Source organism: Fusarium musae, chromosome 5, assembly GCF_019915245.1.
Source record: "Fusarium musae strain F31 chromosome 5, whole genome shotgun sequence".
NCBI classification, from domain to species: domain Eukaryota; kingdom Fungi; phylum Ascomycota; class Sordariomycetes; order Hypocreales; family Nectriaceae; genus Fusarium; species Fusarium musae.
This window is the reverse complement of record NC_058391.1, coordinates 4,136,339-4,164,217: the sequence shown is the minus strand read 5'-3', so window position 1 is coordinate 4,164,217 and position 27,879 is coordinate 4,136,339. Positions and strand designations below refer to the sequence as shown.

Sequence of the window (27,879 nt, the reverse complement as noted above, 5' to 3'; positions counted from 1 at the left end):
GGGCCCAAGCAGTATCAAGAACAGAAATCACGCTGCGTCGTTGAAGCATTACCTCAAAGGCGTTCAAAGCCTTCGTGAGCGATTAAAGCTTGACCCAGCGCATGTGTCTGTACGGACCATGACAGTCATGACTATCCTGATGGCCTTGTTTGAGATCTTGCAAGGGAATCACCGGTCAGTGGACAGTATACTGAAAAGTGTTACCGCTTTGTTGAACGAACATCTTGCACAGCAAAGGAGCACTGAAGGTAGTAAGGATGAGATCACGTCGGTTCAGCATACGTTCCTCTGCTTTTCGATGATGTGTCAATACTCCCGCCAAATAATATCAGCCATACCGATCTACAGGCAGATAAATACAGTCTCTGCCACAGAACCGCCAGTGTTTGGGGTAGATTTGCCAAGGTCCCTTCTTGGTCGGTGGAGATTATTTAACAGTGCCATGATGGCGTATATAGGTCAAGCCCACGACGTAGTGGCACTGAAAGACCCTGAATTCATCAAGTCATTTCATCTACGCGGCCGAATTCTATACAAGCAAGCGCTGTCGTGGCGTGAGGTGATCCGGGCATATCTCAAGAGTGACCTGGACGAGGACCATCTTCACCGGCTGAAGCTACTGGAGATACACTGCATCATATCAGAGATCCACTTGGATTGTATTCTTATACCGTGCGACTTGTCTTATGACCGGTATGAGGAGACGTTCAAAGCTCTGCTTGACGACTGTACGGCATGGTTGAAGCAGCAGGTACGAAATGGTGTTCCTCGTCACATCACTTTGGGAGAGGGTATACTGCTTCCACTGTCCGGTATCGCTCGTCTATGCCGAGTCCACGATGTTCGTATGGAGGCACTCTATCTCATACAGAGTGTCACCTGGCAAGAGGGTGCTTGGGATCCTCAGTTTCTAGCACTGGGGGAGCTTGGTACAGTGTTAATGGAGGAGCGAGGGCGGGAAGAGACTGGTTTCATACCAGCGTCTTCAAGGTGGCTTTGGGTGAGCAACGTGGATGGGGAGAATGAAGGTGACGGTCCTCTTGGGCTTTATATTTCCCGGTTTTTGGGCGAGGATGGGCAGCCACTGGTACGGGTGATATCATATGATATCTCATGGTGGGATGAGGTATGTGACATTTCGGGCTGTAAGAAGGATCATGCTACAAGATCAAGAGGGGTTTTTCAACCTAGGCCTAACACAGTACAGAAAGTATTCATGTCAGAATAAGTCTGGGAAGTGACTACATTAGGAGAGCAAGAGCATACGGGCTGTACAAAATGGATAAGATTACTAATAGACTAAGGGCGTGTTTAGTAATTATACTCTGCTGTGCTGTGATCTGGTGAAGGCCGGACTGAAGTGATCTAGGTTCAGATGGACAGGGCGCTCGTTAGAAATAAAGAGAAAGTGGTCATTATTAGACTTCTGTAGCCCTTTCTGGATAACTCGGACTACGAACAATCCGTTGTATCTATGCATGGCTTGACTCTCACGTGAATATCCAAGAATACACTATCTTCAGATTTCATATTGATAAACAGAGCCGCCATGTTCGTAGCTAACGCGAAACTCTAGGTAGAAATAATTCTCTATTTAAGTAGCATCCTTTCAATGTGTGTGAGGCGCGTGATGTGAGCCATCAGCTGTGAGGACTATCAACTCAAAGTAACACTCTTATCAAAGTCTGTCCGGGAAGTATACCAGTTACCCAACACTAAGTTCTGTCTTCCAGAATAAGCTCTCAGCCACAAGTCTCAACCGCCAACAACACGTCTAGCTCACAACGTTTAGATTGGTGAACAGTGTGTCTAACTGCCCGCTTTAAAGAACATACCACCACATTCACCTTCGCACTGGAAGAACAAAGACGCTGTGTCATGAGTTAATACAGAACTACAAGTAACTTACCGTTACAAGAATAATTATTCAAAGGCCCCCGTGCCTAAAGCCAGTTCCTTCTTTATCTCACTTCAATTACCACAACATATCTACAGCCATACACCGTTGTCTCTCCCAATACTTCCCAACACTACTACCAATTAAAAGACTAAAAAATGTCCGACGAACCCTATCTTAACGCAGTCACCGTGCTTGAACGCTTCATGCCATATGAGCTTGGACGTCAGCTGCAGCGCTTCCACGACGACCATCCCGGTTCGCTTCCCATGCTCACAGACAAGGACTGGGAATGGATTCGCGACGTGTGCACAAAGCCACCAACCCAGCCAGGCGAAGAACGATACCCTGCTGAGTGGGTTACTAGCGCAGAGCCAATCAAGCATTTTCTGCCTCGTTGGCGCAGATATATGAGATATAAACATCCTTATAAGGGATATAGGTTTGGGTATCGCAGGAGATTCAAGCGTAACAAAAACCAGGATTCTAGACTGAAACCGGACGATAACCTTGAACCCGAAGGACATAAAAGTCGCCAGGATGAAACTACCGAGATGAATCAGGATGCGGGAAGTGAGGTTGCACGCGAAGCTGACTCTGAGCAGGAGGGCGTGGGTCAGTAGGAGTGACATGATGCTGCGGCACGCTGGGAGGTATATCAGCTGTAACTCCAGCTCTGGGGAGTTCATTCAATATGATGCTTGTACAAACGAACGATGAATACTATCGCCAAAAATCTGCCAGCATGCGACCATCAAGACTGGCATCACGGGTTTAGGCTTTTATTCAGGACCATGCTGCGTTCAACAGAGGCGATGTTCTCCTAAGCGTATTGAGAATTTGAGATAGACGGAGAAAAATACTAGAGCTTTTTGTTCTCGACCGCAGACAATGTATTTATTATGTAAGATCTTATTTATCTCAGTCAAACATGGCAAGACAAGAAGCATTCATATGCCCACTTTCTTTGCCAACTGTCTATGTGACTCAAATCACCGTTCCGCATCCTCTTTCAGACTTCTCAGGCTGAGTACCATGTACCTGGTACTCAAAGATCAAAGTAGCAGATGTTCGTACGGTACTTATTCCCAGAGTGCGTCACGACAGATCGTCCACACGTCACAGTCTGCGACTTTCCATTGAGAACGCTCCCTTTCACCGTAAGACTCTGTCCACTGCCAGACTGAATCTGGAAAGCAAGCGTGTCGCCGAATCTCAACGTCTGGGGACATCCGAACCGCTGACAGAAGTTCCTGAGCTCTGAGTTGGGGCACTCGTCGCTTCCTTTCATACCGGTGGGACTCTTGGTAGAGCCATCGACACCTGTGGCCAGTGCCCATGGACCACAGCCGATACCAGGTGTGTTGCCAGTGGTGGGGGGGATGACGAGGGAAAAGTAGCCGATTTCGAGGTTGATCTTCGCAGCGCCTACGGTGGATGCTGCGAGGGCGAGGGTCCCGGCGAGACTTGGGAAGTGCATGATGAAGATAATCTTGAGATAATTAGCTTGAGACTTTTCCAGTTGGGGAGATGGACAAACTGGGGAATTCTCTAGAGGAGTATGATAAACTGTAAGGTAAATGGAGCTGGTGTTGAGCGTAAGGACGAAGAAGCCGAGAGTCTCATGGGTTTGTGACGGCCTTTTATAACCGTCTGGGCCTCTGCAGTGCCTACGTCTTGCCCAAATAAAGACTCAAGGGAGAGAATGGACCGAGCTGAAGCGGCCGACTGAGCATCATGCCAAGCTTCACAACACATAGAGTCATGCTCCCGAGAATGCAGAGCATCATATGCACTGCATGAGCTCCACTATGGGGAGGGTATAGACCATTATAGAGAAATGCTCAACCCAGTAGGAGTTTATCTTTGTATTTTATTGACTCTCTAAACCTGTCCAGACTGAAGACCCAGTTGTTCAGGAGATTGAAGATCTTTAGGGCAGTTGTCTAAATAGAAGGGAATATCCTGTCGACGATTGGGACATCGATAAACATGCCCATTCAATTCAGTCAGTTGAAGGAAGGTTAACTGATGGATACACCGCTGACTCACCTGCACTGTCAGCATTTCACGCGGTTATGTAAGGATGCCAAGCCTCGGCACGGCTCGATGCATCTCTAGAATCCAATCATGAAGGAATGACCAGAAAATAAAGAGGGACTCGGAACAATTCACCATAACACTTCAGCATGAACTTTAGCCTATAATTTATTATCCGGGTGCCAGACGTTCTAGACCGTCTCTATTCATATCATGCCAGGTCTGTGGCAAATCTTTGCCCAACCGCTTCTTCACTCACTTCCCAACAGACCTCTGCTTTGCTAGCATTTTGCGCCCAAGCCGCAACAATCTCAGGATCTTTAGTAACTTGACAGTCATTCATGAAAACACCATCAGGCAGGTCTGGTGCCAACGCGGCAGTAATACCAGTTGCACAACCTCCTTCAGCCGTCTTCGTAAGCGCCTCATTTGCATCTTCAAGACTCCTCCCCGTAATTCTCTGTGCCATATCCATCAATACTTCAGGCTTCATATGACTATACATCCCACTGTCCATGTTCCCTGGCTGCACGGCAAAGGACCGAAGTCCCTTTTGCGCATACCGCCGGTTAAGTGCTACGGAGAAGAGAATCTGAGCTCCTTTGGACTGAGCATATGCCTCAGCTGGGCTGTAGCTCTTGGGGTCTATGTCCTTGAAGTGGGGATCATGGAATGTTGGTTCGGAGTATTTGTGTCCGAGGCTCGAGATGTTGACGACTCTTGGGGAGGACGATGTCAACAGTCGAGGCATAAGCATGTTTGTGAGGAGAAAGTGCGAGAGATGGTTGATTGCAAATTGACTCTCAAACCCATCTACCGTCCGCACAAGATCATTGGTGATGACACCTGCATTGTTGAACACTCCGTCGATTGCCGTGATGTCTCTGTCGGAAAGTATAGCCTCAGTAGCGTTACGAACGCTTGCCATAGAGGCTAGATCTGTTTCAATAAACTTTACATCGATTGAGGCGTCAATCTCGTGGATCTTGTCGATTACAGGTTGGTACTTGGCTTTGGAGCGGGCGATTAGAATGAGAGTTCGGGGAGACGCGGTTGCTAGGGCGTAGGCTGTCGCTGAACCAATGCCATTTAGAGAAGGTCCTGTGATAAGAACTAGAAACGCAATCGGTCAATGAATAGATCGTCAAGCCGAAGACTGGGAAGGCTTACATGTTTTGTCTTTAACACGTTCCGGGAGGGCTGTGACAACCTCTCGTCCAGTTGTTGCTGCACCGAACTGCGCCATGACACTTTGACAAAGGGATCTCTTGGTCCGCTGCTGAGCTCTCTGTGCTAATACAACAGGTTCCGGGCATCCGATTCTTATTTATAGCCTCCCGAAATACAGGTTCCGGTCAACTGAGCGCCTGTCAGACCTGGCTGAGTACCCCATATTATTCTTCAACGGCCGGATCTAACGCCGGAGCCGCATTGCTAAGTCCGTTTAAATCCCCAACCTGCATTCTACATAAATAGCATCAAGACTTGATAGCTTAAGTGGTTTCTCTTTTTAATTAGGAAAATAAGCTAGCCCTTTTAAAGACAGAGAAGCCCAGTAATAATAGACTACACTGGAAAACCTGCAATAGAAGAAGATTACATCAATAATGAGAATTACTAAGTATGTTCTTCTGAATAATCAGCTTACCTCCTTCTCTTGTCTCTTACATCTCATTGATTTGCTTAGCTGGCAAGTCGGCGTCTCGAAAAGACCTCGGGATCTCGTCACAGCTTTGCATCTTTGTAACTGTCAGCTTACGGTATAATATGATACTCAAGAAATGGCCAAATCGCTCTGTATATAAGTCTGCAGAATCCTTCGTTCAGGTCAAACAATAGCAGCAACCGCATCTTCATTCAGACTACCATCATTCAAACTCCCATCGCAATCTCAAGAGATTATAACAAACCTCTTAAAATTACTCCTTATGGCGACCTCAACACCCATTCTCATTCTCACTATTTCCCTTGCTCGTTATCTCCACGGATACGGCGCAAGCGAAAGTCTTGCAGAACAATGGTCCGAGAGCAAAGTCCCTGCCTCGACATCATCCCGCTTCACCAACATCGGCTTTGACCTCGACGAGCAGGGCGCCAACCTTGGCGAACTTGAGTCGCAGCTCAGAGAGAGGGAGTGGAGCGGAATAATTTTCGGATGGTGTTCTCGTGGTAACATTGAGTTCACCGAGCTATTCGAGTCAGTCGTTACTATCTGCGTTGATTACATCGTCGAAACAAAGAAGGGGGATACATCGCAGAAGGAACCCAAGCTGATCTTCTGTCGCGGGCCGGATGACTTTGTTAACGCGACGCTGCGCAATTTCCCAATTAAGATCAAGGGATCAGACTAGTCCTTTGCTTAATACACTCGTTGATTCGCATTGCCAGAAGACCAGTCATCCACTCTCTAGGAGAGTGTCAATCGATATGGTTGAATTGAGTGTGAGGTGCATTACCTATATAATCCAAAAATACGGAGACCCAATCGCAATTCCCTCACTACAGCAGGCTTGAGCCTGTTCGTCTTCCGTAGTATAGTGGTCAGTATGCAAGCTTGTCACGCTTGAGACCCGGGTTCAATTCCCGGCGGGAGAGATCCAGCCACCTGCGATACGCAGGTTTTCTTTTTCTCCTTTTCGTCAATTAAGTAATTCGCATCATGTCAATAGTTGTGATTTGTTTTTGCAAGGCCATAGGAACGCCGCTGCCGCCATCGGCCTAGTGCCTGGCAAATTTGGAATTGCTCTTACTAATACTCGAGCTTGTGTTTCTTAACTGAAGAGCTCTAACCTTTTAGGGGGTTCTTCAGGCTGACCACGTTTATAATACTTCCTGTGCTGTCCTTCTTCAATTTGATCCTTGTGATATTTAAGATAACTAGCGATAATCTGGTTGCGTGTGCTCCGGGATCTTTTAACTGCTGCCTTATAGTCCTTCTTACATTTTACAGCTCGACTGTTTTCATGTCTGTAGATCTAGCCAAAGAATGTAACTTTATCCCAGTGCGTCTTATCATTAAAATTGAATGTCTGATGAGGCGAAAGAGCTGTCGCAATCGGCGCCAAGTACTTGCCATCTCACCACATGTTCACAGAGCAACAGCCACGTTATGATCACCGATTCTATTCTTTGTTCCTAACTGTGAACCTGCCAGTATACCTGCGCGACTCAGACTCGTATACTGGGACAATATTATTACACAACCAAGCTTCCTCCTCTTATCATCATTGCCAGATCTAGGCTGCCATTCCTGCAAGGGCGTTGGGCTCACCAAGAGCACCCTGGGGGAATCGAGAGTTGAAGCCAATAACGGACTGAACGCTGTGGAAGGTGGATGTCTTGATAGAGAGCTTCTGGTCAGAAACGAGCCATCGAACACCCTCGCTGCAGGGGGGAGTTGTGAGAGAACCCTCATATCTATATCGTTGTTAGCGTGGCACAGATGGAAGTAGCAGTGTTAAGACTCACGTCTGGAAAGATCCTGCAGCAAGAGTGCTGACCAGCTCAGCCATGTTGAGACCCTTGGTCTTGGTAAGAGTTCCAGGCTCAGAGATCTCACCAACCGAGCCAAAGACAGTCTCGAGAAGGTTGGAGGCAGTAGTAGCAGCGGTAGTGGGAGCATTGACATGGAAGAAAGAACCTCCAACACCCGGAAGTTGTCGCTTATCCTTCTTCTCGGTCTCACTCTTGCGAACGACCTTTGTGAAACCATCACGCTTGCGAGCAGCAGGTGTCGCAGTAGGAGGAGCAGGAGCAGTAGCGTTACCAGCAGGGCTTCCACCAGTACCATCGTCAACATCAATAAAGACACCAACGACAGCGATCTTGGCATCAGCGCTCTCCCAGACCATGTGCATCTCCATAGCCATACTCTTTCCAGCATCGAGATGTTCACTAGGCAAGTGGAAGTGGAACTGCTGTAGAGTGAAGCTGTTGTTCTGGAAAGACATTGTGCCCTTTCCAGCGACGACTTCGACGGTTGTGCCGAGGTTCTCGAATTCGGCACCCTCGAGCATATCGGGGATTTCGAGACTGAGCTGGCTGGCGGGGACCATGGCGTTGGCGCCTGCGACCATGTCGATGGGAGATTGGTTCACGCCGGTAGAGCAAAGGGCGTTGGCCTGAGGGTCGAGAGCATTCCAATTGGTAGGGCCCTATCATTGTCAGCATTGTCACCAATATTTTGATCTCAAAGACTTACGATCTTGCCAGTGTAACCGAAGGTGTTAACCTCAACCTTGCCGCCCTCAGCTCTCGGCTGCAAAAGCGTACCATAAGCACAACTCGCAATAGCCTCCGAGGCAAAAGCACTCAAGAGAAGAGCCCTCAAAGAAATGGAACCAGCCATGATGATTATCCTTGACTAACAGAAAAAAAAAAAAAGAGTAAAGCTCGGCTGTAAGTAGTGACTGAAACAAATAATATTATCCACTTAACAAAATAGAGGCCAGCCTCAAAGAAGAGAAAGAATTAAACAGTCTAGGAAACAAAGAACAGAATAATCGAACGATGATGAGTAAAAATCAGCAGGTTGCGCGGATGCATTGTTTTAATAGAAGATCAGGGTGAGGTATAGTAAACAGGCTCTAATGGTCGAAAATAGCATCGGCGTGTTAGTGTTGTTTCGTGAGGTATGCTTAAGGTAACCTTAAACCTTGACGTGTGGAGGTGGGGAATAGCGTGATTCACGCCGCAGGTCTTGTCGCGACGAGGAGGGTGAGACTCTCCCGGTCTCGGATGCCAAGAATGGGAGGAAGCCTTGGGAAACACACCAAGAGGGATGATGGGGACAATATATACCTTACTGACGATATCATCATGGTCTGGTGATGATGAAAGCCAATTGATGAATAGCAGAGATCAAGACACGCATATAACAACTCATCAAATTGACTCTAGTCATCCCATGTCATAGCTTCAAGTCATGATGAACCCGCCAAGATGAAACATCCCTTCTCTTATCGCCCGGATAAGAACAAACCTCCCAGCGCTAATTAAAAAAAAAGACTCGCGTCTAGACTCTCCCCTCCAACCATAAAAGTAGCAGGTCCCGTTGCAAGGGGCGCAACCTCAAACGGCCTCGCTTACCGAACTTTTTAGTGGCGTACCATTCAGGGCACGATGACACGCTAAGCCCAGGGGCCCAGGGGAAACATTATGGTTATGATTATAGTTAAAGATAAGAATCACGGCAATCGGTACGATTTCAGTTAGGTGTGAATGGTGTTTGTTGTAATTATAGCTACTGTCGAAACAGAAGTGATGCTCCGATATAAACGCTATCCTGTTTTGATTGCCGAAACAGTGAACGGTGTTTGGTACGGGAAATTGGGGGTTTCTGAATGAGGTCTCGACTTTTTAGTATCTCACTGGGCGGGGTTGCGAGGCTTCTTTTGTCTTGTTGTCCGGATAATGGAAATACTCAAATGCATGTGCTAATGGTATCTTGAGCTTATCGAACAGGTAGCACTCTGCCAGGCACACGATCTTCCGATCGCCAGGAACGCATAGCCCGAGAGATCATGGAGGACGAAAAGTATGCAAGATAGAGAGGGTGGCTTAGCAATCGGCAATCGTATTACCTGCATCCGATATCATTCGCGTCTCCGGGTTCATCTGTTCCGATCATGACCGCGCGTCATCCACAATCATCTTCAGAATCCATATCTTATACCCTATACTATTACATCAATTTCTGGCTCGTGACCTGACCTTTGGCTTTTATTTACAGTCCTGAGTAACATATGCCAGAGTAATAATAGTTCAATCATATAGGGCCTGCCATTCCATATATTCCTTTTTGATAATGTAAGAAGGGTTCTCCATTACCGGCGACCGTATATCAAGACAAAAAATATCCCAAACGAGGTTAAGATTTCCACCACTGCATGTAGAAACCTGACTGGACTTTCCGATATCCCAGTCTGATTAATTAATACACGCCTCATTCTGATCAAGAATCATTTCCCAGAGTATTACATCGAAAGTAGCTGCGACCATGCTATTGGAATTGGATTTGTCACGCGTTCCTGCAGGAATTGGCCAGTAGCAGCCCCCCAACGCCGACAGACAAATGTGATAACTTAAACTCATCGCATCGCACTCCTCGCTGGATAGATATCATATGTACTGAAGCCAAATTGCTGTCGTCTTCCTGCCGCTCAATCAGTCGCATCGTATGCCGGCGATCATAAGCTCAATTTCGTGCGGCTGAGACATCAAGAACCTTGTCGGTGTGGCTCAGTTGGTTAGAGCGTTGGTCTCATAGCACAAAGCTGATGATTTAATCACAGATTAGAGTAATCCAAAGGTCGAGAGTTCGAGCCTCTCCACCGACAACTCTTTCTTTTGTCTTTGCTAAGACTTGATTCATTTTTGATCAATACGCAAATGACTTTTTTATCTCATTCGCTGATTGTCAGACGCTTATCCCATTCTAGTTTTGTTATCAGCTCTGTTTGTTCTGTCGCATATTGACAGGACTACCAATCCCTTATGTGTTACGCTTAAACCTCAACGCGTAACTGTATCTTGTAGACAATCCACCTGCCTGACCTAAGTTGCTGCTGACGCAGGCAGCAATGGCCTTGTTCACTCGTGAAAAAGGAGAAACTGGGGTGAGGAAGAGAATGCCAGGACAAGCCAGCCATGGCATGGATTTGACAGGGATACATCAATGCGACAGTGACGCTAACACTCATCAGCCAGGAATATGTTATGAACTGCTAAGGTACCGGTAACTAAAGGTCGCTTTGCGGAATTCTTGCGTCCTCTCAATTCCGCGTTCACGACGCCACATAATACTAAACCTCAATTGTATAAGCCCGCGTTTTAAAAGCAATCAACACCTTTGCCGCGTTTCCAAGTCATCAACGTTCATCCTGACTCCCATCTAGTTACAGTTGCTCGCTACGGAGTACAATGCCTTCATTCCAGACCCTCCCACCGGAAGTCACCGTCGCAATCCTCAGATATCTCAATCCATTCGACCTACTCTCCGTCCTCCAGACTTTCAACAAAGCACTATTCAGCGCAGCAGAAATCGCATTCAAACCGTATAAAGAATGGACTCGCAACGCCTGGAAAATGGTAGCATTGTTTCCCCCGCAAAGCAGCCATAGCACCCGCCGCCTTTGCCCCTCGTATCCTTCCTACATCCCGCCCTTGGACCATGATAATGTCTCAGAGCGCGAGGAAATTCCCAGGAGGGATTATGAGGATCTTTCACTGGATCGTGAAGGTGGACCGTATATTCGATGCTCCCCGCCTGATCTAGTAACTTGGATGAAGCTCAATGGCTCATTCGAGTGGCTTGAGCCCCTGGATAAGGAAATGGCGGAGGAGATGCTGCCACATACCGGAGTTGAAGGCGATCGGCCTGTAGCGCCAAAAGCTGACGTCGATGCTCTCGTCAAGCAAGTCAGCGATTTGGGTCTTGTGCTCCCCACAGGATTCGAGGCATTTGTCCGAAGCAACAGACTGCACCACCGTATTCCGAGCACTTCGGCCTGGTACTTCCGGCTCTCAAAGCTCATCAAATGTCCAGCCGCCATTGACGATGACCAAGGAGGCTATCTATGCCGTTTTCATTTCGACCAGCAACACTGTGCTTTTGCATACCTGTATCTGAGCCCATCGGGTGGTCATTGCGTTTTGCTATCGCAGGTTGACGTGTACGCATGCTTCAACGATGACGACGAAATCAATGGAGGGCAAGCGGATGGGGATAATGCTGTGGACGAGGGAGGAGATGCGCATGACGACAGCGAGCTTACAAAGGAATACTTCTCCCTCGCTGGCCTTTCATTTGAGGAGTATCTTGTGACAGTCTACTTTGAGGGACTGCTCAGTTTTGAGGCTGATACTTTTGAGGGACTGAAGGATTTTGTTAAGCATGTTTATCGCTCGCCTAGGGACGTTGAACATCTGCGTGAAACGAGTAAGTCGTACAAAGAATCTTGTGAGGACAATATGCTGATCAAGTCCAGATGAAGCGATTAAGGTGTTCCTCGATGCGCAGAAGTGGAAGGGTGTAGAGCATTACAGGCAAAGCATTAGCGATTAAGCTCCCGTCCTCTTTCTCTTCTTCGCTCATCGCTCTTTGGTGATCACGCAGGGACATCGCTGATGAACTTCAAATACTACCGGCTGGTGAATTTTAATATTTGAAGAGCAAAGTTGCTATCACAAAGGTTACAAGACTTTCTGACTTTGTCCTTGGACTCAGATGTGCAGCGAAATCGGATGGGACTATTCCCAACGTCTTAGCTTGTATCGGAAGTAAACCCAAGCTCGAATCCTTTGAATTGCAATACTATGAGGCAGTAGGAGTTTTGAAGACCACGCGCATGTTGTTGTCGCCGTTTTCAGTCGCATGTGATATTGAGTGCTGATTGTGATTGTTGGTCGGTGGCTTGCTGATCATTTGCTACAAGTTTTCTTGTTGGTTGTTGGTTCTACCCCCCCTACTTGCTGCCTGGCCAGGATGTTCCATGTTCCATCGAGCGGTTACATCAGCTGACTCTCTGTCCTAGAAGTGTAAAAGGTTGCTGAAACGCGGGCCGCACGGTCAGAAAGGCATTGATTGAGGTGCCTTGGCGGTTGCGGCGGCCATGGGGTCGATGGCATTGCAGCCTTCACAGAAGCTGGAGATATCATTGGAAAGACAACTAACACATGTTTTAGAAGCATTCTAGTATCTAAGCACTAGTCGCTAAAATGGCAAGCTCTGCGATAATGGCGTTGATTCTCGACTTAATATTTTGTATGTGCTAATTTTATATGTTTGAGTACACACTTCATGTAGCCGCCGATGGACCAGCCTCAGCATGTTGAACGCCATGAGTATGGCGGTAATAAGAAGCGGTTACCCATTCAGTTTGGATGCATATTGGAGAGTTGTATCATCCAAATTCCTCTCTTTTCCTGTTATTGTTGTCTACCTTGTTTGAGTCTCTATTCACGATCCATAGACTGGATTGGTAGTTGTCTGTATACAACCCCCCTTCAACAATGGGCAACTCAACCATTTGTATGACTATATACATATTCAAAGGAAACCCAGTCGACGCTTGGTACAAGCGGCACGTTCTCATGTACTTCACGTCGCCCGAGAACAAGAACTTCCACGAGACCGTCCATGCTCAGCGTGACGATGAGCTGAAGCCTTGGAGGGTCGACAGAATCCATAAGAAGGTTATCTGGGCCGACAGTGCGACGTACATCACCCACGTCAACGCTGGGGCTGTCAAGGTTCGGAAAGGTCACGAACTTGATCCAGTCAACGTCATGGCGGCCACTCCGTTGACGGGTCGAGATGCTGACTGGAATTGTCAGCATTTTCTCCTCGAGGGGCTTCAAGCACTTGTTTCTCATGGATACCAGACACAAGAGTGGTATGACTGCGTTGAGGGGGATCTTATGGACAAACTGCTGGATACTAATGTTGCCTAGCTGGGGATAAAGAGAACTAGACCCGGTTTGTTGGATACACCGTTAGATGTTCTGAGTGTTTCTTTGTAAGTGAGGAATTGCATGTTGGAGACGGGATCACTTGTACGGGATGTCATTCTAGTTAGAGCGCTTTATCTAGGAGAGTGAGACTATAAAGCAGACTAGTATGTACTCCAGATCATACCGCTCGTCAAACAGAGACGGAACGTGACTCCCCAGTGTTTTCCAATCAACATTATCCAGACCACGCAATGCAAACACATAATCCCAGTACACAGGGTACCACCCTGCCCACTCCCAATCCAGAATAGCGACTATCCGACCGTCGCGTATCATAATGTTTCTCGACGAGATATCGCCATGTGTGAAGACGATGGGATAATCTTCACCAAGCTGCTTCGTCATCTGAGCCCAGTGTAATGACTGCTCCTCGATTCGTTTCGGAGGCCGAACAAGCCACTCCTGAAACGATTCAAGATTTGTGAATGGGCCACCGGACCGAGTCATCATGCTGGGAACGACCGCGCCTTGTCCGTCGAAGCGACCGATGTAAAACCCCTTGAGAGCACGCAGTTGTCCCAGGTAGTCTTTCAGCTGACCTAAAATTGCAGTGCGATCATGCGGTTCGAGGGATGGCCAGGCCTCTTTTAATGTCTGGCCCTCGATATACTCCAGTTCGATGCGATCCCAGTCGCTGCTGATGACCTCGGGGACAGGAATGGTGGTATTTTCCTTAATGAACTGTAACACCAGCGCTTCATTTGGCTTTTCGTTGACGCCCATACCGTCAGGGTGAATTGCGTACTTTGTCACGGTATTGCCATGCCGGACGATATAGCGCTCGGTGCACTTGTATATCACTTCGCCTTCTGGATATGGCGCTGCTGTTCTTTGTGGCGGTGGAGAGTCGCCGTACATGGCGATTAGTTTATCCCGCCTAAGCATTTCTTGCAGTCGTTTTGACATTGCTTTTGCTTACAAAGCTTGCGCAGGTCAGAAGTGATTTATGCGATTAAAGATGGCGGTTGTCAAAAGAGGCAGAGTGAGTGAGGAGTGGAGTTTATGATCATAGAGGATTACAACCAACAGCAGAAAATCGGGTACGTTCCTGCTAAGTGAATTAAACGGGTTACTTGCAAACAGCTACAAATTCGGCTCTGTACTCAACGATAATACAGTAGAGAAGGTCAAATCGGTCCATGGTGTTAAAACGGATTGATAGATTATAGACTTTCTCTACAAGAAGAACAAAAAAGAATATTGACAAGACTGGGATTCGAACCCAGGCCCCTTTCGAGACTGCGAATCGTCACTGGTTTGAATGAAACCTGAACACAGCGCCTTAGACCGCTCGGCCATCTTGCCTTGTGATTGGATAGTACTCGACTTCCAACATGGGTACATAGTGCTACACTAATGTAGCCAGGTAACTGCTAACATTGAGCATTACTTGTCTTTAATGACTTGAAATGTTTCAAATGCTTAGCATGACTTAAATTAAATAAACCTATGGGATTTATATAATCAGTCTTTTTTTTAAGCTATAATATTAAAATATTATTTTATATTCTTATTATTATTACTAGAGCATGAATGAAATCTCGACTTTGCTTGATAACCCTTCCCAAGCAAGCGCTCAGAATATGCCTACTTATAGCTACTAATATTATAACTTAAATATACTAAACTATAAGAAATTTTAAGGATTATAATAAACACACTCACTCTGCACTGTCTATCGTTGAAATGCTGTTACAATATTGATTATAGTCGAATGTCGACCAGAATTACCCTACAGTAAGCGACAGGGAATCGTGCACGCGATATTCGCGCTATTTTCGCGTCTGAGCACTAACGCGAATCGCGCGCGACCACGCCATCTAATGAGACAGTCACTACTTGCCTCCTTTACGGTTGCATCTGTCGCTGGCGACAGTCGGCAAGTCGCCAGAGTCATATTTCCACGCGTTTATTGCAGGTCAATTTCACTCTGGCGTCTTGCTGAGAATGTGAATCATTTCGCTCACTCTGAACACATTTATTGATCAACACGCGTCAACATGCAATATGAGAATCAGATAAAATATGTATAATACATAATGAAACATTCCTGTGCAACGCTGTTATACGCGTGCATAATGCAGCCATAGTAGCTAAAGTCATAGGCATATCGACCCAAGATGAGAAGAATAATTAAGAAATAATGCAAAGAAATCGCGCGCTTGATGTGATGATTATCATCGTATGTTCCATGATTGATCATACTCTCATAGAAGCAAGTGCTTCTGATTACATGGCAGATACAGCAGCGACCTAAACACCAGGAGGAGTGAAGCCAGGAAGCTTGGGCCAGTTACCAAGCTCTCCAGGATCACCACCAATTCGGACCCAGATGGCGTGTGAGGGAGTAGGCCCATCGAGCACAAACATCTGGTACCAAGAAGGAGGGCTGATGAAGGCATCAGGGGGAGCTGTCACGGTGCAGGTCTTGCCACTGCAGGAGAACTCAGGGAACAGGGTGCGCTGACCCATGCTGACACCATGAGTAGCACCAACAGAGGCCATGAGAGAGACACGCATGTTGGTAGCGCCCTCCTCAAGATCAGAGGTGAGAGTGAAAGTGTAGCTCTCACCGTAGACCCAATCACGGTCGGTGAGAGTGAAGTTGGGCTGAGCAGCACCAGAGAGGAGATAATCAGGCCAGAAGTACTCGATACGCTTCTCCTGAGGGTGCTTGCCCTCATCCTGAGGGTCAGAACCAGAGACAAGAATCTTTCCATTGCTGAGCAGTACAGCTTCAGAATGGTACATGCGGGCGATGGTGGTGTTGGCAAGGACTGTCATGCGCTGACCGAGAGGCTCCTCGGGGTTGTACATGACAGCGTTGAGGTTGGAGTTGTCAGCAAGACCGAAACCACCACGACCGACTTGGGCGCCACCGAGGATGAGGTAGCGGCCGTCAGGGAGAGCGACCATGTTGGGCATGACACGCTTGGAGGGCTGTGACAGTTAGTATGATTGGCAGAGACGAGGGATAGAGAATGCTTACCATACGCTCAATGACCCAGTCAGCATCAGGGGTATCAGGAGCCATCAGGACACAGTTGTCGAGAGCCTCATTGCCAGGCTCATGAGTAGTACCACCGCAGATAAGAACCTCGACAGGATCGGTATAAGGAGCCTTCTGGGGTAGAACCATCATAGTACCCTGAAGAGGATAGTTACGACCAGTCAAGGGGTTGTCAACCTGACCAGGCATATCAGGCAACTTCTTGATAGACTGGAAGTCGACCTGAGAAAGGATACGAGACTCATTGAACTGGGTGAAGAAGATACCACCAGAAGGCAGAATGGCCATGTGAGGGTATGAGTTGGTTCGGCCAATGTTCTCAGCACGCTCAAGGTAGTCAAGGTAAGTCGACTTGGTTACACCAGCAGGGTGAGGTAGAACCTCGGCGGAGGGAACGATGGGAGCATCAGAACCAGACTCTCCACCCATAGCAAGAATGGAACCGTTGGAGAGAACAATGGCAGTGGGGTACCAACGGGGATCAAAGAGACGCAGCTGCGTGTAGTCCTCTTCCCAGACGTTGGTGCCATTGTCGACTCCTTGGGGTGAATCAGGAGTGAAGAAGCGAATACCGTAGACGGACTCAGCAGACCATCCACCAATGTTGATAATACGACCAGCCTTATCAGGAAGAGTAAAGGAAGCAGAGCAGAAGACATCAGTCTTGAGAGCAAGCTCACGGTACTTGTTGGTAGAGTAGTCAAACTCAAAGGAGCCCTCAGTATTATCCATAGACGTACCATGCTTCTCCACAAAGACAACCTTGTCGTTGATGCCAACGGAGCTGATGAGCGGGATGATGGGGGAGGTGGAGAAGTGATCATACCTACCCGCTGCAGGCCCAGAAGCGTAGTGGAACGTGTTGAGCGACGTGCCCGTCCACTCGTAGTAGCTGATGTGATTGCCCGCGCCGCACGTGTAGTTGCGATTGCCGGGACAGGCCATGCTGCAGAAGCTATCATCCTTCCAGATATCGCCTTTAGCCTCAACTGCCTTGAGATCGCCGCAGACGCACTGGCGACCGTATTCAACGCCACCAGCGGAGTAGCCGAACTTCTGACAGCGCTTGAGGCACGTTGGGACGGTCATGTTGCTGGTGGCGTAGCTGCCCGAGTCTTCGTACAGCCACTCGAGCACATAGGGGTTGTTGTTGTCAAAGACACAGCCCTTGTACTCCCAGTCTCCTGGGAGGTCATCTTCTTGAGCGACGGGAATGGGGTACACTTCAAAGTCACCGCTGGAGTAGAGGGATAGACGATTACCGGCACCGCACATCTGGCTGTCATCGCCCTTGCAGGCCATGTTGCAGTCAGATTCCTTAGTCTTGGACGCAGCATTGTTGAGGGCGTTACCGCAGTAACACTCCTCAGCGTACTCAAGACCAGCGATCTTGAAGCCGTTCTCAATGCAGGTGGCGATGCACTTCTGAGGTGTCTGGGAAGAGGAAGTGCCGAATGGGGAAAGGGCACGGCCGGGAGGGTCAATGTAGCAACCGGCGTAGGACCAGTCGTCTGGGAGATCAGTGGCGACGGGGCCGGTAGTAGCGGTTGCAGTACCAGTGACAGAAGCAGTCTCTGATGGTTCACCGGAGGGCACAGCGGTACCTCCGGCAGAGGACTTGCCAAAGACAGTGAGTCTATCACCAGCTCCACAAGGCTGATCGGCATCGCCAGTGCAGGCCATGCTGCAATCGGCCTCGGGAGCTTTGGTAGTAGGCCTCTTGCTACCGCAGACTAAAACAGTCAATCACCATTCACAGACAATTCACTTATCGGAGGACTTCACTTACAGCACTCCTGAGCATACTCCATGCCAGCGAAAGCGTAGCCAAGGCCTACGCAATGGGCCACGCACGTCTCAGCGGTCAGACCCTCAGTGTCATAGTGCACAGGCCCATCGAGCGCACGCTTCGAGACGCTGTCGACATAGCATCCTAGGTACTCCCAGCCGTCTCTGGGGGTTTCAGGCGGTGTCAGATCCCTGCGGACGATGACACTCGCGGAGGAGGGCAAGTGAAGGAACGCTGCACCGAGTGCAGCAAAACGCAAGAGTGACATGGTGGAAACAAGGCAGCGAAGCGGCGTATAACGAGAGACTGTAAATAAACAAGAACGAATGTGGTTTTTTCCAAGGATTAATTACCATGCGGAGACATAGAACAATGCACAAGTGAGATTGCGGCACCTTGACGTTATATCACCTTCAGACCGGCCGCTGGGCGACAGCGGAAATATTCTCAGGTATATCACCTGCCCACATCCCTTATTCCTTTCCCTTACCCCGTAAGGGTATCTCGTGTTCATTAGCTTACTGTCAGACCATTTCCCTCTCGCTTTTGCTTTCCAAGAGTAATAAGATGCTGACTGCTAAGACGAGAAACCACATGCAAAAAGATGTGAAGTAACGGTGGGTGCTGCAACAGAGCTGAAAAAAAGTTGCATATGCACGTCTACGGGCGCGTCGAGGACGGCCTTGTGATTAGGAATATTGGATACAATCAGGCCAGTCTGCACCCACGGGGTCTAGATTGCCGAGCCAGACTTGGCAAGAAGCCGAGATAACCTTGGCAGAAATGGTGAATCAGACATGATAATGGAGGAGGCTGCCTTGCTGGCCAGCGCATCCACAAAGTCTGACTCTGGCCCTTTTGATCGACAGGGTCAGGGCCAACAGATCGAAAAGCGGCTGACAGTGGAGAGTTGCGTGTGTCTGTCTGTCTGCTCCATACGTTTGCTTTAGTCTAATCTCCCCGATCTGGTGTGGCTTGCGGTCAACAAGAGTGCATCGAACCCCTGCTGTGCACCTCGTTCTTTATCTTGGCGACCCTCCGAGATGCTCGAAGTGGACGTGCCGATGCTACGCTGTCCACTAGCCGAGGACTAATAATGTAACCCCCCCATTGACTCTAGGGCCTCTTGGCTACAGCGTTCCAAGAGTGTAAACACGAGAACGCAATCAAAAGTTCTGCTGCAGAGACAAGGGGCAAAGACGCTGCATTTTCTTAGCTGCAGCGTTATCAGACTTTTCCCAGCGCGTAGCCATTTCGCTTGGCGGATATGATCCAATATTTCGTGTGATGTCCTTGTAGTGGTTGTTTCTGATTTTAGTGATTGCTAGCGCCTGCGACAGTGCCCTACCTAAAGCCGACGCTAAACCGGAGATTTTCGCCTTGTGAATCAATATTTGCTTCGCTCTATGAACTATATGCCCGTTCACATATACACTTCACATCAGTGGCTTGATGACCCGGGCGTCCATTACCGCGTGGCTTATCAAAGTGAGATTTCTCAGTTTATCGCATATTATGCCATTGGGCTAATTCATCCGCTCCCCTAATGCACGCAGTCAGCATTTTCAGGGGCCATGTAAGCACGGTCTGCACGAGCGTATCTGGAACTCTATCCGATGCTGACCCCGAGATCGAGAGAGCCACGTTTGAAATAAAATACAAGTGATAGATAACGAATTTTCGCGATACATCTAGAGTGCGAATTTAGACTCAAATGATCCCCCCCGTTCGATGTAAGATTATAGGTCGAACACAAAGCATGAAAAAAGATAGCAACTATAGACATTATTCCGTAGATTATGACAACACGTGTCGGCGATGCAACCACTCAGCATGCTCCCTCCTGCCACATCCTAACCGACTTGACAACCATACCGCGATCCTTGACGGGTCCCCAGGTCGGAAGCCATGTATCATTCGCCTTCCAAAAGTCACGCATAGGGGTCTCGCTGCTATCAGCCCAGGGCTTATCACCGATTGCATCTCTGGGAAAAGTGGATTGGTTAGCCGAGACATTGTCTTGCCCCGCACGTAAACGAGAGATCGTGAGCGAGATCAAAAAGTGGTTCTCGGTGTAGGGAAAAATTGGGGAGAGAGTAAGACTTACGGGAACCAGCCGTTGGTACCGCCGACTGCGACGTTGAGGATGAGGTAGAAGGACTCGTCGAAGGGAGTGTTTTTGCGACCGGTGCTGCTCCATGGATCAACGGGGATGGAGCCGTTGATGGACTCGCCGGCGAATTCGCCGTAGGTCCAGAGGTTCTTGTTCTTGGTGAAGTCAAAGAATTGCACTTGCTGTGAAGCGTCAGTATCGTCAATTCACTGAAATTTGCGAAGTGACTTACTCTCAATCGACCATCGAGCCAGGTAAAGAGATACTTCTCACTCCACTCAAGACCGTAGACGTGAAAGTCCTCGGAGTAAATGACCCTCTTACCTCCCCATTCACCATACGCTCTCCTCCACCGATCATTCTCCGTAGCAGTGCCCCAATGCAGCGCCGACGAAACAAGATTATTCCCCATGGGATACTTCCTCGCGTCATTGCCTCTACTCTCCGCAATGTCAATCTCACCTGACTTGGGCCACTCACCGTAGACATCATCCTGCGGCATCATCCAGATGGCAGGCCACATCCAATCACCCTTTGGCATACGCGCTGTGACCTCAACGCGACCGTACTTGATCGTCTTCTTACCCTTGGTGTTGAGACGAGCAGAGCGCACGGGGTTGATGATTTGACCGAGGGTGGCGTTGCTGCGTGCTGCGCAGGGCCAGCGGTCGTTGGACTTTTTGATGTCTTTGGCGGTGCATTTTCCCCAGGTTTTGCTGTTGGTGGTCATGTTGACGGTGAAGCCGTTGAGGAGCTGGTCGCGGGTTATGTCTGTGCTTTCGAGCGTCATTGTAGGGACGATGTGAAGGCCTTGAGCGTCGACGTATGAGTTTGCCTCATCGTCTGTTGTCCAGTCAAAGGCGCCGTTTCTAAAAAGGTTAGTAGGCGATTAAGTAGTAGTGAGGGAACATACCCGAAACCGTTCATTTGAACTTCATGATTCCAGTTGTTGAGGTTCTGGAAGGTATCGTCCATGACGAGACAGTACTGCATTTGTTAGTGGTGATCGCCTCACTAGGTGAATCGTCTCAGTGAATGGAGACTTACTTCATGATTGGGGACGCCGGTGGTCTCCTTCCAGCAGAGATAACCACCAATTCCTGAAAACAAGTTAATAATTGAAGGTCTGTTATGATGAACAAACTCACCAAGACCGATGAAAATGCATGTGTAGAAAATGGTGCTGTCCCAATTCCACTGCTTCTTCTTGTCCTCTAACCAAGGCTTCTCAAACTCGCCCTGAAGACGACTACTCTTGAAGCGCCGACGCGGACCAGTAACTAAAAGGCGTTAATCCCGATACAACAACAAATGTGAAATGTACTCACTCTCATAAGAAGATGCATTTCTCTGCGTCAACCGTCGCGAAGCAACAGATTCCGCAATAGGCGTCGCAGCAATGGGCGTCGCAAATGGATTCTCAGTAGACTCAGCTCCAGGCGTCGCAAACGGATTAACCCGCTGAGACGAAGAGTCCTCAGCGGTCGTAGCAGTCCTCGAGCCTTCCATTACAGCGTGTCAAAAAAGTGGAGTATGCCAATGTTTGAAAAGGGAAAAAAAAAGACCAGGGAAGTATGTACGAGGAGGTGATTCAATTGTTCAGTTAAATGAGCCTCATGAAACTTTTATTTTCTCTTTGTCATTATCCCGACTCTGATAGAGCTGAGACAGAGACTCTGTTGACTACAATACAATACGAGTACCAAGACGAAGGCGATGCAGGGATCGTTACATCTGGGTCTGGAACGAGAGAGTAAGCTCATATCTCCTGGGGTGATTATTGATTATGCATCTCGTCCTGATACCAGCCGCGCTGAAATGCACGTACAGCGTGGCAATCATGAGCAACAAATTCTAAATCTGTTGAGACATAACGGCATCGCCAAAGGTTCTCACGTCTTTGAGCACTAGCCTAGCACGTTGATATCTCTCCGAGCGCTAGGAGATAACATTGTGTCATGCCAAAACGCCACATTTCGTGTCTTACAACCATGATTCGTACGTAGACTTGTTAATAAGGCTCTGCGGGCCGCAAGCCTCAGCGGTCAAACTAACAAGAACCTTCCGCAACGGTCTAAGTGGTCCGTTTGTGAAGGCAGGTTTTTCACCCATGCGATGCTACCCCTACAACATGCCGCTAGACATCAAAGCGGAAGCTAGATCGTCTGCCCCTAGAACAACATCCATGGAAGCCAAACGTTAAAACCCTGGCACCCCTGTTAAGATTTACAGGGGACGGGACGTTATCAAGATTTTTCCCTCATCCTTCGAGATTAACCGCCCTCCCCCTTCGCTAACGGGTTACGGCCCGCGGATAACGCTATTCCCTAAACATGAGCACCCTCTGTTGCTATCTTGGCCCTGAAACGTGCCTTTGCTTACACGTTACAATCTCCAAGAGTTGATCACTGCTTCCCATTGGAGGCTCGGCTTGGCGATATCAGGATGCCTAACCTTATTTTCTAATATTAGACTTAACTTTTGACTTGTCTTGTCTTGGGTGGCGCCGGAGAAAAAATCGCAGCCTAGTTTAATTAGACGCCGCACTGATACAGGACGCTTCTGCGACCTTGCTCGTAAAAGCATCTGGATATTATCCACTCTCCCTGTTCCCCTGGCCTCTGATATCGTGGCCACGGGCTTGTCATAATCACAGGCCCCGTCGTCAGCTTCACTCTGTAACATAGAGTTTGCTTTCACTTCTGCTTTCTAATCACGGTAGCGGGTACTGTATCCTGTTGCTCGGTCGTGGATGACTTGGCATCAGCTCGCTAGAGGTGATTCAAACGGAGTCTTCTCGGACCCGGGCGAGGGGGGCGAAGGGGGGCTGGGATTTAGATTCTGCAGCAACGGACAAGGTGCATGAGGGTTTTGTGTTACGTGCTGGCAATCAGGAAATGCATGGTCCCAACAAACGTGCTACGAAAGATACGAGGATAATGGGCCAGCTGAAAAAAACAAAAAAAAACCAATATTGTGTTTGAAGTTGCAGTAGCAGTTCTTGATCGGGTCAGATTATTGTCTGACGCTTACAGGAGATTCGAGACTCGAGACTTACAGCAGAGGTTTCATCTAGGTCGCCGGATAAGCCGTGTGTAGGAAGTATTCATAACTTAGTTTTCCCACGGCTAATTCTCTCTGCCTCTGCCTCCTCCTCACCTTGGACAAACAAACATCCCTTCTTCTTCTACCACTCCCCTCCCCACCCTCTTCCCCTGTAGAAGCAGAGAAGATCTTCACCTTCGCTTTTCCCCCTTCACTCTCGTTATTTTCCCCCTCTGTTCCGTGAGAGAGAGAGAGAGAGACAACTCCCACGTGAACCATGACTTCCGAAAAGTCGCCAATAGCTTCGGAAAAGTCTGCCTCTCGCTTCATAGAGACTGGTGTTCTCCAACCGCCGAGTCCTACTACTGATGCTGCTACGCTCAAGAGGCTTGAGGCTGGTGATCATGGCGCCGTCAAGACGACGGAGTATTTCACGAGGAAGAGTCCCCCGTCGAGATCCGCTCATAGCTCATATTCGGGTACGCCTGCTGCAATGCAGATTCCCGACGCCGCGGCTTCGGATCTACCTGTTGTAAGTTTTTTGCTGTCCATTTGAGTGGATTTGTTTCATATTGTTGGCATCATTTTTCATCCCTTGCATACCGATCCTACTTATCCCGATTCATTCATGTCGTGGCACGGTAAACATCGTGCTACCCGCAGCCTGCAATGCATCATTGTCGTCACAATACTAACACAATAAGGTCGCGAGGTATATCGCCCGTCGCGCAACGCTTCTAGGATGGTTCGATGAACCTGCTGCTACTGCCATCACAAGCGGCTGGTCGTCAACATGTATTGCCCTCAAGAAGCCTGATGGCACATACATCTACAACCCAGATGACCCCAGCCCAGACTTGGCCGCTGCTGTCAATCGCCTCAATGAGAGTGCTATCGTGTCGATGGCCTCTGAGGTCACCAACTCGGTGCTTGACAGCATCAAGCCTGACCAGGCGAGTCTTGTGAATGAAGACACTGGCGCTCGCATCCCCATCATTCCCAGTCTTGCAGATGTTCATGAGACACTTGTGCACTTGACAAGTTCATGCATTGTTGTTCAAGAACGATGTGTCCTCATCTGGGCTCACGAAGCGAGGACTGTTCTTACAGTGGCTCACAATGTTGAGAAGCAGATGCTCGGATTCGTAAGTATACCTCTCCTTCAACAGTGAATTCTCTAACATCTGTCGCAGATCGTTGGCCCCAACATGCCTCGTGGTCTTCACGCCCAAACAGAAGATCAATCCGTCAATGGTATGCCAACTCCCGTCCGCGGTGCCATTGATGAGAGAAATGAGGTTTACCAAGCCGCCATCAAGGTTGAGGAGGGCGGTGAAGGAGATGAAGACGTCGAGGGCCAGGAGCTCAAGCGTCCGACTCTTCTTGTTCACTCGTTCCGAATTGGTATTGTCATCTTGCTGGTCATTCTCACGCAGAGCGTGGGTGTTTCAAGGGTGAGTTGAAACAATAGGCTAAGTGATGAATACGGACTGACATTGAGTAGTTAATTCGGCAATGGTCTTGGGATGGCGATTTTACGCGCTTTGCCCTGGTTGCTGTCATTCCGCCTCTGTGCGTTTTATCATTGGTAAGATCGCCGCTTCAATCTGAAACTAGTGTTTTGCTAACCATCTTAGTTCTTCTTCATCGTGGTCGTCAGTAGTGTCTTCCAACTACTTCTGCCCGCTGGAATCTGCTTGAGGAACTCGAAATTCCACTCTGGTAAGTCTTTCACTCACGCGACATACATCAAGTCTGACCTTTGCAACAGCCATCAAGCCCAACCCTAAGCGCTACAGGGACTACCAACTTCCTCACATCACCGTTCAGATGCCTGTCTACAAGGAGGGTCTCCGAGGGTAAGTTCAATCTTCCTCAACTGGTAATCTCACTCTGACTCACTCCCCAGTGTCATCGTCCCTACCATGGTCTCCGTGATGGCAGCAATCCAACATTACGAAAACCAAGGCGGCACCGCCTCAGTCTACATCAACGACGACGGCATGCAATGCATCCAACCCGAGCTCGCCGCCGCCCGCAAGCAATACTACCGCGAAAAAGGCATCGGCTACTGCGCCCGCCTGCCCAACAAGAAATCCCCCAAGTCCAAGTCCTTCTTCTCTTGGTTCAAGCGCTCACCCCCCGTCGACCCTGAAGTCGACAATCAAGACGAATCAGAAGTCAGTCCCCAAGGCCGCGCCAACGAACTTGGTTTCGTGCGCAAGGGCAAGTTTAAGAAGGCTAGTAACATGAATTATTGCCTTGCTTTCTCGAATAGGGTCGAGGATGAGATGTTGAGGCTTACGGAGTTGGAGTGTGAGAGTAGAGGGTGCTCGTATGAGGATTTGAGTGCGGAGGATGATGATCGGTTGTATGACCAGGCGTTGCAGAACATGGTTGATGCTGATGAGGGGAAGACGTGGGCGGAGGGGAATATCCGAATGGGTGAGATCATTCTTCTCATTGACTGCGATACTCGTGTCCCCATCGATTGTCTTCTCTACGGCGCTCTCGAGATGTACGAATCTCCTGAAGTAGCTATCCTCCAGCACGGTTCAGGCGTTATGCAAGTTGCACATAACATCTTTGAGAACGGTATCACCTACTTCACCGACATTGTCTACACAGCTATCAAGTATGGTGTCGGCACTGGAGATGTCGCGCCATTTGTTGGCCACAATGCGTTCTTGAGATGGAAGGCTATTCAGAGTGTTGCCTTTGTTGACCCGTCCGACAAGGTCACTAAGTGGTGGTCTGACTCGCATGTCTCCGAGGACTTTGATATCAGTTTGAGAGTGCAGATGGCTGGTATGGTATGTCGATTGGCGACGTATCATAATGGTGGCTTTCAGGAAGGTGTGTCGTTGACGGTTTATGATGAGTTGAACAGATGGGAGAAGTATGCTTATGGATGCAACGAGCTTGTCTTCCATCCTTTGTAAGTCTGACAGTTCCAACTTGTCCCGGATCTTTACTAACTCTTTCGCAGCTACAAGTGGCCATACAAGGGTCCCGTTACTCGACTCTTCCTCCGCTTCCTCTGGAGTAACATGCCAGTCACCAGCAAGGTCTCCATTCTGGCCTACATCTTCACTTGTAAGTCCTCAACCTTCACCTCACTTTGGTATCCTTCTGATGATTTCATAGACTACGCTATCGCTGCTGGTATGCTCCTCACTCTGGTCAACTACGTCCTTGTCGGCCTCTTCTTCCAAGACCTGGACCAATTCTACACACCATCATGGGGTATCTGGGTCTCCCTCCTCGTCGTCTTCAACGGCGTCGCCTCCATCGCCACAAGCATGACCCGTCACCGTCTCAAAGAAAAGTCCTTCTGGGTCGCCATCCTCGAAGCCTGCAAGTGGCTTCCATTTCTTCTCCTCTTCTTTGGTGGTATCAGTATCAACTGTGCAAAGGCTCTTCTCTGCCACGCCTTCTCGGTCAACATTGAGTGGGCGTCGACATCCAAGGAGCTGGGTCCTACAGGTATCTACATCGGATTGAACAAGATGATGCACCGATTCAAATGGACTTTCCTTATCTGCATTGTTCTTGCAGCTGGTATGATGTATATGGCATTTGGTGCGCCTTGGGGTTGGACTATTGCTCCTGGAAAGTTCTCTGCTGGTACATATGCCATTGTCCCTTTGGCTGTGCAGGTCTCCTGCGCATTTGCTCTGCCGCTTTTCCTCGGCTTGACTTAATGGAGTATATATGAATGGTTGGATGGATGGGTTATGGTAACGACTTTAGATATACGAACTAGTTAGCTTAATAGATTTGTCGTCAAACATGTCGACTTGGTAATGCAGACTCTGTGCCATGCTGAATTACTCGAGTCAGAGGTATCGATGCCTGAAACACTGCCAAGTTTCGAATACCGCGCGCTCTCGAATGCTTGAGTTGCACTAGCGTGGTGATGATGCATCAATAAGAAGCGTAATTGGTTTAGTGGTAAAATTCTCCGTTGCCATTCGAGTAACGTCGGGGAGCCCAGGGTTCGATTCCCTGATTACGCATTGATAACCACGTCTGAGACGTGTCAACACTTTTGCCAGTGTTGCCTTTTGCCTTTGTTGTTGATTTCTGGTATATATTATTGGCGATGGTTGCTTGTGCTATGTGCTGGTTGTGTTGTGGCTGGTAGCTTCTATTTTAGCATTCCTTCTTACCCACAACCCTTCCCTCCTGGATAAGCAATAGCGTAAGAACTATCGGACATACAGTCAGTGTTATTTATTACTGCTTTTTCAACCTGCCCGTGGCCTTTAGTGCTCTCTTTAGTATGTTGTACCTGAAGTTTGTTTACGCCCTGTCTTCAAGCAGTATGTCACGGATATATTGAACTCTTAGTGCCACTATAAATCCTGCGCTACTGCCCCCTAAATAGAGATGCCAACATATTACATATTATTATAAAGAGTCTCTTGTTAGGTTAGGAACTCAAGAGGCTCCCGGCCTGGAGACTATCC

The 27,879-nt window shown here is 48.5% G+C and overlaps 11 protein-coding genes and 4 non-coding genes across 15 annotated transcripts; 8 read left to right on the top strand and 7 right to left on the bottom strand.

The window, feature by feature from the left end:
- Positions 1-445: 445 nt before the first annotated feature.
- J7337_007788 (uncharacterized protein) lies at positions 446-1,228 on the top strand (the record flags this gene model as incomplete). Its single annotated transcript, XM_044825415.1, has 1 exon — positions 446-1,228. The coding sequence occupies one exon, from the start codon at positions 446-448 to the stop codon at positions 1,226-1,228; it is 783 nt and encodes a 260-aa protein (XP_044681072.1).
- An 827-nt stretch (positions 1,229-2,055) lies between these two features.
- J7337_007787 (uncharacterized protein) lies at positions 2,056-2,520 on the top strand (the record flags this gene model as incomplete). The annotated part of the gene is made up of 2 exons (XM_044825414.1): positions 2,056-2,252; positions 2,340-2,520. 2 exons carry the CDS (start codon positions 2,056-2,058, stop codon positions 2,518-2,520), a joined length of 378 nt encoding a protein of 125 aa, XP_044681071.1.
- A 425-nt stretch (positions 2,521-2,945) lies between these two features.
- Positions 2,946-3,377, bottom strand: J7337_007786 (uncharacterized protein; the record flags this gene model as incomplete). Its single annotated transcript, XM_044825413.1, has 1 exon — positions 2,946-3,377. The coding sequence occupies one exon, from the start codon at positions 3,375-3,377 to the stop codon at positions 2,946-2,948; it is 432 nt and encodes a 143-aa protein (XP_044681070.1).
- Positions 3,378-4,148: 771 nt separating this feature from the next.
- On the bottom strand, positions 4,149-5,183 carry J7337_007785 (uncharacterized protein; the record flags this gene model as incomplete). Its single annotated transcript, XM_044825412.1, has 2 exons — positions 4,149-5,050; positions 5,108-5,183. The coding sequence occupies 2 exons, from the start codon at positions 5,181-5,183 to the stop codon at positions 4,149-4,151; spliced, it is 978 nt and encodes a 325-aa protein (XP_044681069.1).
- Positions 5,184-5,865: 682 nt separating this feature from the next.
- On the top strand, positions 5,866-6,288 carry J7337_007784 (uncharacterized protein; the record flags this gene model as incomplete). The annotated part of the gene is made up of 1 exon (XM_044825411.1): positions 5,866-6,288. The coding sequence occupies one exon, from the start codon at positions 5,866-5,868 to the stop codon at positions 6,286-6,288; it is 423 nt and encodes a 140-aa protein (XP_044681068.1).
- A 172-nt stretch (positions 6,289-6,460) lies between these two features.
- Positions 6,461-6,532, top strand: J7337_007783. Its single transcript has one exon. It is a non-coding gene; the product is annotated as a tRNA-Asp (tRNA).
- Positions 6,533-7,173: 641 nt separating this feature from the next.
- J7337_007782 (uncharacterized protein) lies at positions 7,174-8,285 on the bottom strand (the record flags this gene model as incomplete). The annotated part of the gene is made up of 3 exons (XM_044825410.1): positions 7,174-7,354; positions 7,406-8,091; positions 8,139-8,285. The coding sequence occupies 3 exons, from the start codon at positions 8,283-8,285 to the stop codon at positions 7,174-7,176; spliced, it is 1,014 nt and encodes a 337-aa protein (XP_044681067.1).
- A 1,881-nt stretch (positions 8,286-10,166) lies between these two features.
- Positions 10,167-10,275, top strand: J7337_007781. Its single transcript has one exon. It is a non-coding gene; the product is annotated as a tRNA-Met (tRNA).
- A 748-nt stretch (positions 10,276-11,023) lies between these two features.
- On the top strand, positions 11,024-11,929 carry J7337_007780 (uncharacterized protein; the record flags this gene model as incomplete). Its single annotated transcript, XM_044825409.1, has 1 exon — positions 11,024-11,929. The coding sequence occupies one exon, from the start codon at positions 11,024-11,026 to the stop codon at positions 11,927-11,929; it is 906 nt and encodes a 301-aa protein (XP_044681066.1).
- A 1,596-nt stretch (positions 11,930-13,525) lies between these two features.
- On the bottom strand, positions 13,526-14,356 carry J7337_007779 (uncharacterized protein; the record flags this gene model as incomplete). Its single annotated transcript, XM_044825408.1, has 1 exon — positions 13,526-14,356. One exon carries the CDS (start codon positions 14,354-14,356, stop codon positions 13,526-13,528), a length of 831 nt encoding a protein of 276 aa, XP_044681065.1.
- A 295-nt stretch (positions 14,357-14,651) lies between these two features.
- J7337_007778 lies at positions 14,652-14,755 on the bottom strand. Its single transcript has one exon. It is a non-coding gene; the product is annotated as a tRNA-Leu (tRNA).
- Positions 14,756-15,703: 948 nt separating this feature from the next.
- On the bottom strand, positions 15,704-18,517 carry J7337_007777 (uncharacterized protein; the record flags this gene model as incomplete). The annotated part of the gene is made up of 3 exons (XM_044825407.1): positions 15,704-16,390; positions 16,440-18,193; positions 18,250-18,517. 3 exons carry the CDS (start codon positions 18,515-18,517, stop codon positions 15,704-15,706), a joined length of 2,709 nt encoding a protein of 902 aa, XP_044681064.1.
- A 1,560-nt stretch (positions 18,518-20,077) lies between these two features.
- Positions 20,078-21,871, bottom strand: J7337_007776 (uncharacterized protein; the record flags this gene model as incomplete). Its single annotated transcript, XM_044825406.1, has 7 exons — positions 20,078-20,234; positions 20,357-20,544; positions 20,595-21,231; positions 21,276-21,349; positions 21,410-21,462; positions 21,511-21,642; positions 21,691-21,871. The coding sequence occupies 7 exons, from the start codon at positions 21,869-21,871 to the stop codon at positions 20,078-20,080; spliced, it is 1,422 nt and encodes a 473-aa protein (XP_044681063.1).
- A 1,813-nt stretch (positions 21,872-23,684) lies between these two features.
- Positions 23,685-27,111, top strand: J7337_007775 (uncharacterized protein; the record flags this gene model as incomplete). The annotated part of the gene is made up of 9 exons (XM_044825405.1): positions 23,685-23,939; positions 24,112-24,552; positions 24,601-24,861; positions 24,912-24,995; positions 25,045-25,129; positions 25,179-25,266; positions 25,317-26,345; positions 26,397-26,503; positions 26,555-27,111. 9 exons carry the CDS (start codon positions 23,685-23,687, stop codon positions 27,109-27,111), a joined length of 2,907 nt encoding a protein of 968 aa, XP_044681062.1.
- A 233-nt stretch (positions 27,112-27,344) lies between these two features.
- Positions 27,345-27,426, top strand: J7337_007774. The gene has a single exon. It is a non-coding gene; the product is annotated as a tRNA-Gly (tRNA).
- The last annotated feature ends 453 nt before the right edge of the window (positions 27,427-27,879 follow it).